The 14909-nt window shown below is 44.1% G+C and overlaps 1 protein-coding gene across 1 annotated transcript in view; it reads right to left on the bottom strand.

Annotated features, from left to right (window-relative positions):
- Positions 1–1805: 1805 nt before the first annotated feature.
- The window catches only part of tmtc3 (transmembrane O-mannosyltransferase targeting cadherins 3), a 142829-nt gene continuing 129725 nt past the window's right edge, over positions 1806–14909 (bottom strand). The window contains exon 14 of the mRNA XM_039017674.1: positions 1806–5744. Coding sequence (XP_038873602.1) covers positions 4873–5744 — 872 coding nt within the window. The 3' untranslated portion in view covers positions 1806–4872. The remainder of the gene's footprint in view (positions 5745–14909) is intronic.

The following is a 14909-nucleotide window of genomic DNA, read 5'->3' as shown; positions in this document are numbered from 1 at the left end:
CTGCAATTCTATCAAGTTTCCCATGGGGGTTTTGTACTGTGTGTTAAATACTGTATTGTCGATATAGCTCTTTTAGTTACACTGCTTATACTCACCACATATTTATGGATATACTGGATTCTTCTGTCAGTCTAATATATCTACTGCTGTACATTCTTAGTATATCTTGTGTGAATTCATCCGGTGTATATACGTATAGATTGCATTTGGATTTATGCTACAGTGCAATTTGGGTTAGTTGGATTCGTTCCGACATTTCAAGATTTATTACTTTTAGTTTAAAAAAAATGTGTGTGCTTGTTAACATTTTACTGCATTGTCAGGAGCTAGTAACGTAAGCATGTCACTGCTCCCTCTATCTGCTAAACTGTGTATGCGGCCAATAAACTGATCTGGTTAGATTTTGATTTGGAAGGATGGCGCTGCGTTGTGGAACCTGACAAAGAATTTCCATGATATATGGTTAAAGTATGACATTTAAATCCATCAAGGCCCTGACAGTTAAAATCCGCTTAAATGTAGCTAAAATAGACAGAGCACAATATCCAGGCTAATACCATTGAAATACAATTTTGGAAAATTATCCATGCAACTAACTACTGTTCCCATGTGAAGATTTTATGAATTCCTCTTTATCACTTTGTAGATTTCCATTCCCATTTAGACTTTCTAACGTGTCAAACCGAACAATGTTTTCAACTGTTTATTCATATTACATAATGTGAAGAAACCATTATTCAACGTCGTGGTCATGTTGCAGCAGTTCCTACCCTGGTTATAAGCCTTTATTGTTTACATGGACACGTGGTAAGTGGATGAGGTGATTTTGGCCCTACTATGGAAACCCCTTTAAGCTACTTGAAAATGACTAAATCCAATTAACTATTCATATTATGGGATTATGCACACAAAACATTATCAGCCTTCATTATCAGGTACCAAATAATATTCTGTGTGACGGTACATAGTATGTTGGATGTAAAACTCCCTCAATCTTAATCAGAGAGGATGGTGGTTGGGTATACATTGCTGTTACTCAATGATTGATGTACAATTCGTCATTTACATTTACATTTGTACTGAACTGAACAGTCATCCTGTTGGTTGTAAGTTATTATACAGCTTATTTCTCACTTTGTAAGCAAAGGTCTTCAGTTGCATGGGAAAGCACTTTATCTGTCTGCCTACGTCCTTCTTGTCATTCCACCACCGCAGTGGTCTACCTTGCACCCTATACCAGAAATACATCATGTTGAGTGCCAATCGACTTAGTAGGTGAGACTCAAGAGGAAGTGGGTTTGAAACTGAGCCAAACAGTAAGAGTTAAGAGTACAGCAATGTGCCGTGTTACCTCACTGCCTCCACCCTAATCAGGTTGGAGCCTGAGCATGTAATCAAGTTTTATTTAACCTACCTTAATATTAATAAAATATTGATTGATTTGATCATTAATCCTAATGATTTTGTGTACTTTAACCTTACCTCCCGCTGATAAAAACAGAACTGAAATCAGAGAACAAGGTTGAGCTGCTACCATATTACTACATGAAGTGCCTAGGGGCCAGTGCCAGAAGTGAGGGCTAGGAGTTGTTTCCGGACTAGGCCTGTGTAGTGCATGGGTGGCTCCAGGGAGAGGCTTGCTAGGAGATGAAGCTCCCTCATGAATATGTCTAGCACTCCCAAGAAGAATGTATTACTACATGCACGCATAATACACCATAGATTGCAACCACCCCTACTCAATGACCAAGCTGTCAGAGGAAGCAGGGCTAGGCACAGTGAGAATTCCCTGGTGCTACCACTGGTGTAATGTGACCATACAATTTTTTTTTTTTTTTTTTTTTTACCTCAGACCATCTGTAGCACATCCTGTTAGCTAGTTTCAGAAACCCCAGACCTAGGTATGCCGGAACATTCTTAAATGTGGAGGGCAACTGGTGTGCCTAGGGAGACTAGCTGTTACCAAAAAATAACACATGTAGAGGTGAGATGCAGTCGTAAAGTAAACAGCCTTTATTTGAAAACCACAACCCTGAACCCTCCACTACCATCACCCACCCAGGAGTCAACACAACCCTGAACCCTCCACTACCATCACCCACCCAGGAGTCAACACAACCCTGAACCCTCCACTACCATCACCCACCCAGGAGTCAACACAACCCTGAACCCTCCACTACCATCACCCACCCAGGAGTCAACACAACCCTGAACCCTCCACTACCATCACCCACCCAGGAGTCAACACAACTCTGACCCCTCCACTACCATCACCCACCCAGGAGTCAACACAACTCTGAACCCTCCACTACCATCACCCACCCAGGAGTCAACACAACCCTGAACCCTCCACTACCATCACCCACCCAGGAGTCAACACAACATCTGGGCTGCTATTACAAAAAGGGATAGAGCTTTAAAAATTAAAGTGTTTTTGGTTACCATACAAAAGTAGTTCAATGAAAAATGATTAATTTATCAATTCAATTGCAGGTGAACATATAGGCCCAAAGTGATAAATATGGTGATTAAAAATATTTGAAGTGTTAGTTGGCTATCTTAGTGGCTGATTGACTAATGTGCTCTGTACAACTGATATCATTACAGGCGAGACAGTTCTTTAAAGGTATGTTTTCAACACTCTTGATTGATTACAATTGTAACACTTTCAGTGCACTTGTATTGCATGATAAAAATATAGCTATGCTAAACGTACCATATATTTCAAGTGGCAAACAACGACAGTACTGAGAGCTTACAGTGCATGTTAAAAATGTACATGCATCTGTACACAAACACTAACTAGCACAATACGTTGTTTTTTAGGAGCTCAATGATAAGTAATGAATGATCATGTTGAAAATGCTTTTAGAGTTAAGGGGTCATACGTGTGGCGTAGGCCCCAGGCCAACCATCATATTACACTGACAATGTTTCTCATTTATGTTGTTACCAGATTTTCTATTTGAGTAATGGTTACGGACAGAAATGGTTGATTTGTCCTATCGGTTAACAGATGGACACACAGTCACCATTTAGTTAGTGTGAAGAGAAAGGAACAGATTGACACTGCACATTACAGTATCTGTCTGTAACTAATCACCAGGATACAAAACATCACAGTACACTGAGGGGTTAAATAAGGTGATAAAAGCTAAACAATAAGCTAGAATAATTGCTTTTTGTTTCCTCATAGGTCCGTAACAAGTCTCTAGATCATCAAACAAGAACAATGAAATTCCAGGTAGTTCCAACTCAATGCCAATTTTCGTGTCCAAGAGAATGACAGCCAAAGAAAATCTAGATAGCATCAAACGGAAGCACAATCCAATGTTGAAAAAGCATTATTCGGATGGTTGCAGATGAGCACAAGAGCAAGACGAGTGTGGGAAAATCTAGTGATATTTATTACATTCACTGTATGTGTTAGACTTTATGTTCATGAGATGGAGATAGAAAGCGAGAAACAGGGCGAGAGTGCGCGCGCGAGAGAGAGAACAAGGTCAACGATGTGAGCTGCAGAGGGAGAACAAGAGTAAAAGAAAGAGGATTCTAAGGAACTTAGCCTTAAAATGCTTTTGAAAAAATGGGCCCAGTTCAGTACAAGAAGTGTGCTGTGAAATCATCTCTCATTGAAGGAATCTTCTGGTGTAAATGAGAAACAACACATGGCACAGCTTGAGGAAGAACATGGGAGGGGTGAGGGGGGAAAGAGGTGGAGGGGGGAGAGAGGTGGAGAGGGGGGGGGAGAGGTAAAAAGGGTGGAGATGGGGAGAGAGGGTTGAGGGGGGAGCATATGTCAATCCTCACACAAACAATGCTGTTATTACTGAAATAAGATATACAGTATGATGATACGTGAAGACTAATATGCTCTGAGGTAACAAACAGGAAACCATACACCTGTCTTGTGGCGGGTCGGTTGGTGTGTGTGGGTGGGTGTGTGGGGGTTGAATATGAGACAACAGCTCCAAATGGCATCACTGTAAGATAAGGGCTGTGCTATGAGCAGTGCAACACTGACGGCGTGGAAAACAGGAAGCACAGGGTGGGATCAATAAGGGAAAATAGTAAATGGAAGATGTCAGGAGGCGGGGCTTGGCGTCTGTCTGCACCGTGGGGTGTAATGCAGTATAATATGCAGATGCAGCAGCTGTAGTAATGGGTTATTTGGAGATGCATACAACATACAGAGATCCTGCCTGCCTGAAGTGGGCCATGTAGTGTTCTTTATGTCATTTCCTTAAATTGTTTGTGATGCAATCATTCCTAAAAAAAAAAAAGAAGGTGAGTGAGTCACACAAAAATCGAATAAAATCCAGTGATCAACAAGTTGGCTAGTAAACGTAGCAAATCAAACAAGCATAAATAATTACGCTAAAATGCCATTCAGAAAAACCAACACATAGGGTTTTGCACCTGTAGTGGAGATTTTTTTTAAACTAGACTGCTTTTCTTTTGCTGTGCAAAAAAAAAAATCCCTTTTTGATTTTTGCAATGGTGTTAAAATAAAGGGACACAGCAGGTAGGGCAGCCTGTAAGGGGACGCAGCAGGTAGGGCAGCCTGTAAACATGATAAACAAAACAAACAAACAATCAAAGGAGTTAAAGCATGCATGATGAAGTGAGGAGGACATTTGTTTATGAAAACCAAAACATCTTTATGGCTGTGTCCGAAATGCCACCCTAATTATTATATAGTGCACTACTATGGGCTACTACCCTATGGGCCCTGGTCAAAAGTGGTGCAAGGGGCCTTGCCTGCTGATATAGGGAATAGGGTGCCATTTGGGACGCATCACATCTGTGATTCAGGAGCTGTAACTAGCTCTATAAAAAAGTAGTCCTGCACTGCGGTAAATAACAACAAGGTTAATCGCCGCTTAATATGCGCTCAATCTCCTCCAGTCTCTTCAAGGCGGCCGCCCGTTTCTTTTCTATGTCTTTAATCTCTTTTGTGGATTTGCTCTTAGTCCGCTGCTGCTTATCAGCCTGGCCGTCGTCCAGAAGCTCTGATTGGCTGTTGCCGCCACCGCTGAGGCTTTCTGCCGAGGAGGATTTCCGCACATTCTTCTTACTCCCGGCCCCAGCGCTGCCAGTGGCTCCCCTCCCTTCCTCCTCTTCCTTTCCTCCTCCCCCCTTCTTTTCCTCCTTCATGGATGGCGTAGCTGCGCCCTCTGCTGACGCTGGGCTCAGCGGCTGCCCTGCCACGGACATGGCGGCCATCTTACTGCGCACGATGCCCAGGTGGCGACGCACATACTCCTCATGGGGCGCCAGGGCCAGCGTTTCCTCCAGGCAGAGCTCCGCTCTCGGCAGGTCTCGCTCCTCAAAGTAGACCACACACAGGTTGTGTTTCCCCTGCACGTTGGTGGGGTCCATACGGAGGATCCTCTGGAAGCAGACCTTGGCCCCTTGGGTGTCCTTCTTGTGGTTCATCAGGATATCCCCCTTGAGAATCAAACCTTTAACATGCTCTGGATGGTGGCGCAGCAGCTCATCTAATACAGGCAGGGCATCCAGCTCCCGTCGGGACTGCGAATAGAGCAGGGCCAGGTTGAAGAGGGCGCTACGGAAGCCTGTCTGTAGACGGATGGCCTCCTTCATCCAGCGCTCGGCCGCAGTGTTCTCGTTGGCGTCCATGGCCAGCATGCCCAGGTTGAAGTAGCCGTTGGCGTCATTTGGCTCCTCCTGGACGTAGGTTAGGAAACGACGATTGGCCTCCGGACGGAACCTGGGCTCACCTGGAGAGCACACACAGACGGAACACACACACACACACACAGGAATATCAGTTAGGGTATAACAGTAATTGTTTATTTAGCTGGAGGTAGGTGTGATTTGTTAATAAAGGCGTTCCAATGGTTAGTAGTTGAAGGTGGGACACACTCATCCAGCACATCACAATATGTTTTACATTTTTGACAGTATTTTATGTAGAATAAAAGTTCTAAATATGCTTCATAAGTAGTGCATGACCCTTAGGGTGGGAATAAATACATTGTAAGTGATTTTAATGGGGTTTTCGCTCTTCTGATAGTTTTATACTGTTTAATCAAACTTTAACCAAAAATATGTTTCTGCATTTATCTATTTCTGCAATTCCTTCACTCATTCGTTATCATTTCCACACTGTAAAACCTTTGTTTTGTCGTTGTATGCCTCTATTTTGTGGGAAAAGTTACTTTTCCTTTATCAGAACAATTATTCAAATCAAATCAAATTTTATTGGTCACATACACATGGTTAGCAGATGTTAATGCGAGTGCAGCGAAATGCTTGTGCTTCTAGTTCCGACCATTCAGTAATATCTAACAAGTAATCTAACAATTTCACAACAACTACCTTATACACACAAGAGTAAAGGAATTAGAATATGTACATATGAGCGTTGCCGAACGGCATAGGCAAGATGCAGTAGACGGTATAGAGTACAGTATTTACATATGAGATGAGTAATGTAGGGTATGAAAAAATTATATAAAGTGGCATTGTTTAAAGTGACTAGTGATATATTTATTACATCCGATTTTTTATTATTAAAGTGTCTAGAGATTTGAGTCAGTATGTTGGCAGCAGCCACTCAATGTTAGTGATGGCTGTTTAACAGTCTGATGGCCTTGAGATAGAAGCTGTTTTTCAGTCTCTCGGTCCCAGCTTTGATGCACCTGTACTGACCTCGCCTTCTGGATGATAGCGGGGTGAACAGGCAGTGGCTCGGGTGGTTGTTGTCCTTGATGCACTTTTTGGCCTTCCTGTGACATCGGGTGGTGTAGGTGTCCTGGAGGGCAGGTAGTTTGCCCCCGGTGATGCGTTGTGCAGACCTCACTACCCTCTGGAGAGCCTTATGGTTGTGGGCAGAGCAGTTGACGTACCAGGCGGTGATACAGCCCGACAGGATGCTCTCGATTGTGCATCTGTAAATGTTTGAGAGTGTTTTTGGTGACAAGCCAAATTTCTTCAGCCTCCTGAGGTTGAAGAGGAGCTGCTGCGCCTTCTTCACCACGCTGTCTGTGTGGGTGGACCATTTCAGTTTGTCCGTGATTTGTACGCCGATGAACTTAAAACTTTCCACCTTCTCCACTACTGTCCCGTTGGTGTGGATAGGGATAGGGGGGTGCTCCCTCTGCTGTTTCCTGAAGTCCATGATCGTCTCCATTGATTTGTTGACATCGAGTGTGAGGTTATTTTCCTGACACTACACTCCGAGGGCCCTCACCTCCTCCCTGAAGGCCATCTCTTCGTTGAGGGTAATCAAGCCTACCACTGTAGTGTTGTTTGCAAACTTGATGATTGAGTTGGAGGCGTGCATGGCCACGCAGTCATGAGTGAACAGGGAGTACAGGAGAGGGATGAGAACACGCCCTTGTGGGGCCCCAGTGTTGAGGATCAGCGGGGTGGAGACGTTGTTTCCTTCCCTCACCACCTGGGGGCGTCCCGTCAGAAAGTCCAGGACTTAGTTGCACAGGGCGGGGTCGAGACCCAGGGTCTTGAGCTTAATGACGAGTTTGGAGGGTACTATGGTGTTAAATTCTGAGCTGTAGTTGATGAACAGCATTTTTACATAGGTATTCCTCTTGTCCAGATGGGTTAGGGCAGTGTGCAGTGTGATTGGTCGTCTGTGGACCTATTGGGGCGGTAAGCAAATTGGAGTGGGTCTAAGGTGTCAAGTAGGGTGGAGGTGATATGATCCTTGACTAGTCTCTCAAAGCACTTCATGATGACGGACGTGAGTGCTACAGGGCAATAGTCGTTTAGCTCAGTTACCGTAGCTTTCTTGGGAGCAGGAACAATGGTGGCCCTCTTGAAGCATGTGGGAACAGCAGACTGGGATAGGGATTGATTGAATATGCCCGCAAACACACCAGCCAGCTGGTCTGCGCATGCTCTGAGGACACGGCTAGGGATGCCGTCTGGGCCGGCAGCCTTGCGAGGGTTAACACGTTTAAATGTTTTACTCACGCTGGCTGCGGTGAAGGAGAGCCCACATGTTTTGGTAGCGGGCCCTGTCGGTGGCACTGTATTGTCCTCAAAGCGAGCAAAGAAGTTGTTTAGTTTGTCTGGGAGCAAGACATCGGGGTCCGCGATGGGGCTGGTTTTCTTTTTGTAATCCGTGATTGACTGTAGACCCTGCCACATACCTCTCGTGTCTGAGCCGTTGAATTGCGTCTCAACTTTGCTCTATACTGACGCTTAGCTTGTTTGATTGCCTTGCGGAGGGAATAGCTACACTTTGTATTCGGTCATGTTTCCGGTCGCCTTGCCCTGATTAAAAGCAGTGGTTCGTGGGGAAAGTTTTAATAGTCGCCGTGGGTACAACATCACCGATGCACTTGCTAATTAACTCGCTCACCGAATCACCGTATACATCAATGTTGTTGTTCGACGCTAACCGGAACATATCCCAGTCCACGTGATCGCAGCAATCTTGAAGAGTGGAATCAGATTGGTCGGACCAGCGTTGAACAGACCTGAGCACGGGCGTTTCCTGTTTTAGTTTCTGTCTATAGGCTGGGAGCAACAAATGGAGTCGTGGTCAGATTTGCCGAAAGGAGGGCGAGGGAGGGCTTTGTATGTGTCGCGGAAGTTAGAGTAACAATGATCCAGAATTTTGCTAGCCCGGGTAGCGCATTCGATATGCTGAAAGAATTTATGGAGCCTTGTTTTCAGATTAGCCTTGTTAAAATCCCCAGCTACAGTAAATGCAGCCTCAGGATATGTGGTTTCCAGTTTACATAGAGTCCAATGATGTTCTGTCAGGGCCGTTGAGGTGTCTGCTTGGGGGGGAGGATATACACGACTGTGATTATAATCGAAAAGAATTATCTTGGTAGATAATGCGGTCGGCATTTGATTGTAAGGAATTCTAGGTCAGGTGAACAAAAGGACTTGAGTTCCTGTATGTTGTTATGATCACACCACGACTCGTTAATCATAAGGCATACACCCCCGCCCTTCTTACCAGAGAGATGTTTGTTTCTGTCGGTACGATGCGTGAAGAAACCAGGTGGTTGTACCGACTCTGATAACGTATCCCGAGTGAGCCATGTTTCCGTGAAGCAGAGAATGTTGCAATCTCTGATGTCTCTCTGGAAGTCAACCCTTGCTCGGATTTCGTCTACCTTGTTGTCAAGAGACTGGACATTGGCAAGTAGTATACTCGGGAGCGGTGGACGATGTGCCCATCTACGGAGCCTGACCAGAAGACCGCTCCGTCTGCCCCTTCTGTGGCGCCGTTGTTTTGGGTCGCCTGCTGGGATCTGATCCATTGTCCTGGGTGGTGGACCAAACAGAGGACCCGCTTCGGGAAAGTCATATTCCTGTTCATAATGTTGGTAAGTTGACGTTGCTCTTATATCCAATAGTTCCTCCCGGCTGTATGTAATAAGACTTAAGATTTCCTGGGGTAACAGCATAAGAAATAATACATTAAAAAAACAAAATACTGCATAGTTTCCTAAGAACGCGAAGCAAGGCGACCATCTCTCGGCGCCGGATGGGAAGACTAAAAGATGGTAGTTCTTACTTTCATCACAAAGGTGATTCCTAACGTGCTTTGGCACCCACCTGCCTCACAGGCAAGATAAATGGCAAAAAAAGTGCCAGCGCGGTTTGTCTAAAAGCGATACAGCTTTTGTAGCAGTTCTCAACTGTTAGCAGTCTCTTACTGGCTGTAAGAACAGTTGCCATAATTGTTTTAGTTTCATCATTCAGTTATGACATTTATATTACATTAAACAAACATTGAAATACCATTATGTAACGAAGGTAAAGTAAAAATCCAAACCGGTCAGTGCATCAATACCGGTATCTATTAAATTTGGTTAACAGCCCAGCCTTAGTCACAGTTTGTATAAATAGATGCGATGGGAAGAATGGCATACAATAATATTTACACAGTTTATGCTGCCTGAGTGTCACATTTTATTACGTCACCCTATCGGGTGCATACACTACCGTTCAAAAGTTTGGGGTCACTTAGAAATGTCCTTGATTTTGAAAGAAAAGCAATTTTTTCGTCCATTAAAATAACATAAAATTGATCAGAAATACAGTGTAGACATTGTTAATATTGTATATGACTATTGTAGCTGGAAACGGCAGATTTTTTGTGGAATATCTACATAGGCGTACAGAGGCCCATTATCAGTAACCATCACTCCTGTACTCCAATGGCACGTTGTGTTAGCTAATGCAAGTTTATCATTTTAAAAGGCTAACTGATCATTAGAAAACCATTTTGCAATAATGTTAGCACAGCTGAAAACTGTTGTCCTGATTAAAGAAGCAATAAAACTGGCCTTTAGACTAGTTGAGTATCTGGAGGATCAGCATTTGTGGGTTCGATTACAGGCTCAAAATGGCCCTTTCTTCTGAAACTCGTCAGTCTATTCTTGTTCTGAGAAATGAAGGCTATTCCATGCGAGAAATTGCCAAGAAACTGGAGATCTCGTACAACGCTGTGTACTACTCCCTTCACAGAACAGCCCAAACTGGCTCTAACCAGAATAGAAAGAGGAGTGGGAGGCCCCGGTGCACAACTGAGCAAGAGGACATGTACATTAGAGTGTCTAGTTTGAGAAACAGACGCCTCACAAGTCCTCAACTGGCAGCTTCATTAAATAGTATCCGCAAAACACCAGTCTCAACGTCAACAGTGAAGAGGCGACTCCGGGATGCTGGCCTTCTAGGCAGAATTGCAAAGAAAAAGCCAGACTGGCCAATAAAAATAAAATATTAAGATGGGCAAAAGAACACAGACACTGGACAGAGGAAGATTGGAAAAAAGTGTGATGGACAGACAAATCTAAGTTTGAGGTGTTCGGATCACAAAGAAGAACATTCGTGAGACGCAGACCAAATGAATAGATGCTGGAGGAGTGCTTGACGCCATCTGTCAAGCATGGTGGAGGCAATGTGATGGTGGTAAAGTGGGAGATTTTTACAGTATAAAAGGGATCTTGAAGGAAGGCTATCACTCCATTTTGCAAAGCCATGCCATACCCTGTGGACGGCGCTTAATTGGAGCCAATTTCCTCCTACAACAGGACAATGACCCAAAGCACAGATCCAAACTATGCAAGAACTATTTAGGGAAGAAGTAGTCAGCTGGAATTCTGTCTATAATGGAGTGGCCAGCACAGTCACCGGATCTCAACCTATTGAGCTGTTGTGGGAGTAGCTTGACCGTATGGTACGTAAGAAGTGCCCATCAAGCCAATCCAACTTGTGGGAGGTGCTTCAGGAAGCATGGGGTGAAATCTCTTCAGATAACCTCAACAAATTGACAACTAGAATGCCAAAGGTCTGCAAGGCTGTAATTGCTGCAAATGAAGGATTCTTTGACGAAAGCAAAGTTTGAAGGACACTATTATTTAAATTAAAAATCTTTATGTATAACCATGGCAACGTCTTGACTATATTTCCTATTCATGTTGCAACTCAATTCATGTATGTTTTCATGGAAAACAAGAACATTTCTAAGTAACCCAAAACTTTTGAAGGGTAGTGTACATCTAAAGAGTGTGCTAAGAGATAGTTTTTTTTATTAACTTATCGTATGTGCCCTGTGCCTTTGAACTATGCTGGGTGGCACTGCCTCTTACCAACAACCCCTTAGGGTGACAGCAAGCTTCTCTTGGCACCACATCAAAATCCCACTTACAACTGAAGCAACAGTTGGGCATCAGATCATGCCATTGCACAAACAAAATGCTGTATGTATTAAAGCTAACTTTGCTTTGCCCTAGCTCAGTGCATTTAGCTACATACAGAAGACACATTTCAGTTGAATGCATTCAGTTGTGCAGCTGACTAGGTATCCCCCTTTCCTAAATAGCTAGCCAGCGGTGATGGCTAGAAGGTATACAGCTAATGTCAAAGTGAGGTCACACTTGGTCTGAACTCCGACTTCGAACAAACCTAGGAGCTACAGGAGGACAAGCTCATTGTAACGGCTGGAATGCAATCAATGGAACATAGGAGAGATATGCGCAAACATGACAGATATGGCAAACCTGCAACTCCATATTTGGAAGCGCTTAGGTCACCTGACTTTTGGCAGAGATGACAAGAAAAAGACAAGAAGTTCTCACACGTAGACAAGTTCTCACAAACAGTAACCATGGTAGAAAGTGTTTTGTAGTAGAAGAAAAAAAGTTGTTCCCATAAAAGTTGATCCCATTGATGCTGTTGACCTGGACCACTGGTTTCTGCAGAAAGAAGGGGGTGAGTGTAACCGGTGTGAAATGGCTAGCTAGTTAGCGGTGCTCACTAATAGCGTTTCAATCGGTGACGTAACTCGAGACTTTGAAGTAGGTGTTTCTCTTGCTCTGTAAGGGCCGCAGCTTTTGTGGAGCGATGGGTAACGATGCTTCGAGGGTGACTTGTCAATGTGTGCAGAAGGTCCATGGTTCAAGCTCAGGTTGGGGCGAGGAGAGGGACGAAAGCAATACTTTTACAAAGTCTGATCCCATATCCTACACCTCCCCTCTACCTTTTGCATGCCTCACCTGGCGAAATGGCTAGAGGCCTCAGGAATACTTATGTCTCCTTAATGTTCATCATCTGTGCAACATGAGACAGTGGATGGATTATAATCACTTACAATGTATGACATATCCTTCACAATTTAGTGGTGCTATCACACTGGCCAGCTAATTCAAATATTTGGGTGATAAACGGGTGTACACCGCTATAGTGTTGCAAACAGAGTAATCTAGGGCTAGGGTTTCGATTATTTACGTTGGACATACTATGGTTACACACATGGTTAAAATATTATGGTTACCATACTATAACTTCTGCCACCTTGAAAGGCAGGCTTCAACATGGACGAATGAGAGGCTGCCAGCGATTTAAAGAAATGGCTTTCTATGGGTACAAAACTTTTTTCTACGACTACAAAATCGCTTTCTACAATGATAACTTTTTTTCTGTTCGAGAACTTCTTGTCTACGCGTGAGAACTTCGTCTTTTTTTATAGTCAAATCCCTGACAAAAGTCAGGTGACCTAAGCGCTTCCAAATATGGAGTTGCAGGTTTGCGCATATCTCTCCTGTGCAAATCTTTATGGCAGTCGTTTTACAAATACAAATCAAAAGGTGTTTGTGGAAAGTGATTTCCATTTGTGGATTGGCGATTTACATTTGCGGAAAGTGATTTATATTTGTGGATTGGTGATTTACATTTGCGAATACATTTGGAATGATATTGATCCCATACATTCGAGCTTCCCTGAGATCAGTAGGGCTGCACTTAACATTGATTATATTTAATCGGCGTCAATTTCCTCTATCCATCGCTTTTCGAATTTTCGATGCTCCCTGACCATCTAGCTTTCTTTTGACTGTTAGCAAGTTAGGCAGAGTAAAGAGAGTATAAATGTAGGTTCATTATCATTTCTACACCGGTTCGATTTGGTTTTAGTAATTTCAATGTCGATTGAGCTAATGTTACCTGAGAAAAAAGAGAAAAAAATTACACACCCCCCTTACGTATTTATTTGGACAGTGAAGCTAAAACGTTCAAATGTTTAATATGAGGTGACATATTTTGGCATTTGCCAGAGAACACCAAGAGTGGCAAATTCGCCACTGGCGCCCTGTGCTCTTCACAGATGAAAGCAGGTTCACACTGAGCACATGTGACAGACGTGACAGAGTCTGGAGACGCCGTGGAGAACGTTCTGTTGCCTGCAACATCCTCCAGCATGACCGGTTTGGCGGTGGGTCAGTCATGGTGTGGGGTGGCATTTCTTTGGGGGGCCGCACAGCCCTCCATGTGCTCGCCAGAGGTAGCCTGACTGCCATTAGGTACCGAGATGAGATCCTCAGACCCCTTGTGAGACCATATGCTGGTGCGGTTGGCCCTGGGTTCCTCCTAATGCAAGACAACGCTAGACCTCATGTGGCTGGAGTGTGTCAGCAGTTCCTGCAAGAGGAAGGCATTGATGCTATGGACTTGCCCGCCCGTTCCCCAGACCTGAATCCAATTGAGCACATCTGGGACATCATGTCTCGCTCCATCCACCAACGCCACGTTGCACCACAGACTGTCCAGGAGTTGGCGGATGCTTTAGTCCAGGTCTGGGAGGAGATCCCTCAGGAGACCATCCGCCACCTCATCAGGAGCATGCCCAGGCATTGTAGGGAGGTCATACAGGCACGTGGAGGCCACACACACTACTGAGCCTCATTTTGACTTGTTTTAAGGACATTACATCAAAGTTGGATCAGCCTGTAGTGTGGTTTTCCACTTTAATTTTGAGTGTGACTCCAAATCCAGACCTCCATGGGTTGATAAATTTGATTTCCATTGATCATTTTTGTGTGATTTTGTTGTCAGCACATTCAACTACGTAAAGAAAAAAAGTATTTAATGAGAATATTTCAACATTCACAAAGCCACGGGGCCAGACGAATTACCAAGACGTGTACTCAAAGCATGCGCGGACCAACTGGCAAGTGTCTTCACTGACATTTTCAACCTCTCCCTGACCAAGTCTGTAATACCTAAATGTTTCAAACAGACCACCATAGTCCCTGTGCTCAAGATAGCGAAGGTGACCTGCCTAAATGATTACCGCCTCTTAGCACTCATTTCGGTAGCCATGAAGTGCTTTGAAAGGCTGGTTATGGTTCACATCAACACCATCATGCCAGGAAACCTAGACCCACTCCAATTTGTAAACCGCTCCACAGATGACGCAATCTCAATCGCACTGTCCCAACTAGAAAAAAGAAACACTTATGTGAGAATGCTGTATATTGACTATATAACACCATAGTGCCCACGAAGCTCATCACCAAGTTAAGGACCCTGGGACTAAACACCTCGCTCTGCAACTGGATCCTGGACTTCCTGAAGGCCAACCCCATGTGGTAAGGGATGATCATCAACACAACGGT

Source organism: Salvelinus namaycush, chromosome 21, assembly GCF_016432855.1.
Source record: "Salvelinus namaycush isolate Seneca chromosome 21, SaNama_1.0, whole genome shotgun sequence".
NCBI classification, from domain to species: domain Eukaryota; kingdom Metazoa; phylum Chordata; class Actinopteri; order Salmoniformes; family Salmonidae; genus Salvelinus; species Salvelinus namaycush.
The sequence above is the reverse complement of the archived record's forward strand: the minus strand, read 5'-3'. Positions and strand labels throughout refer to the sequence as shown.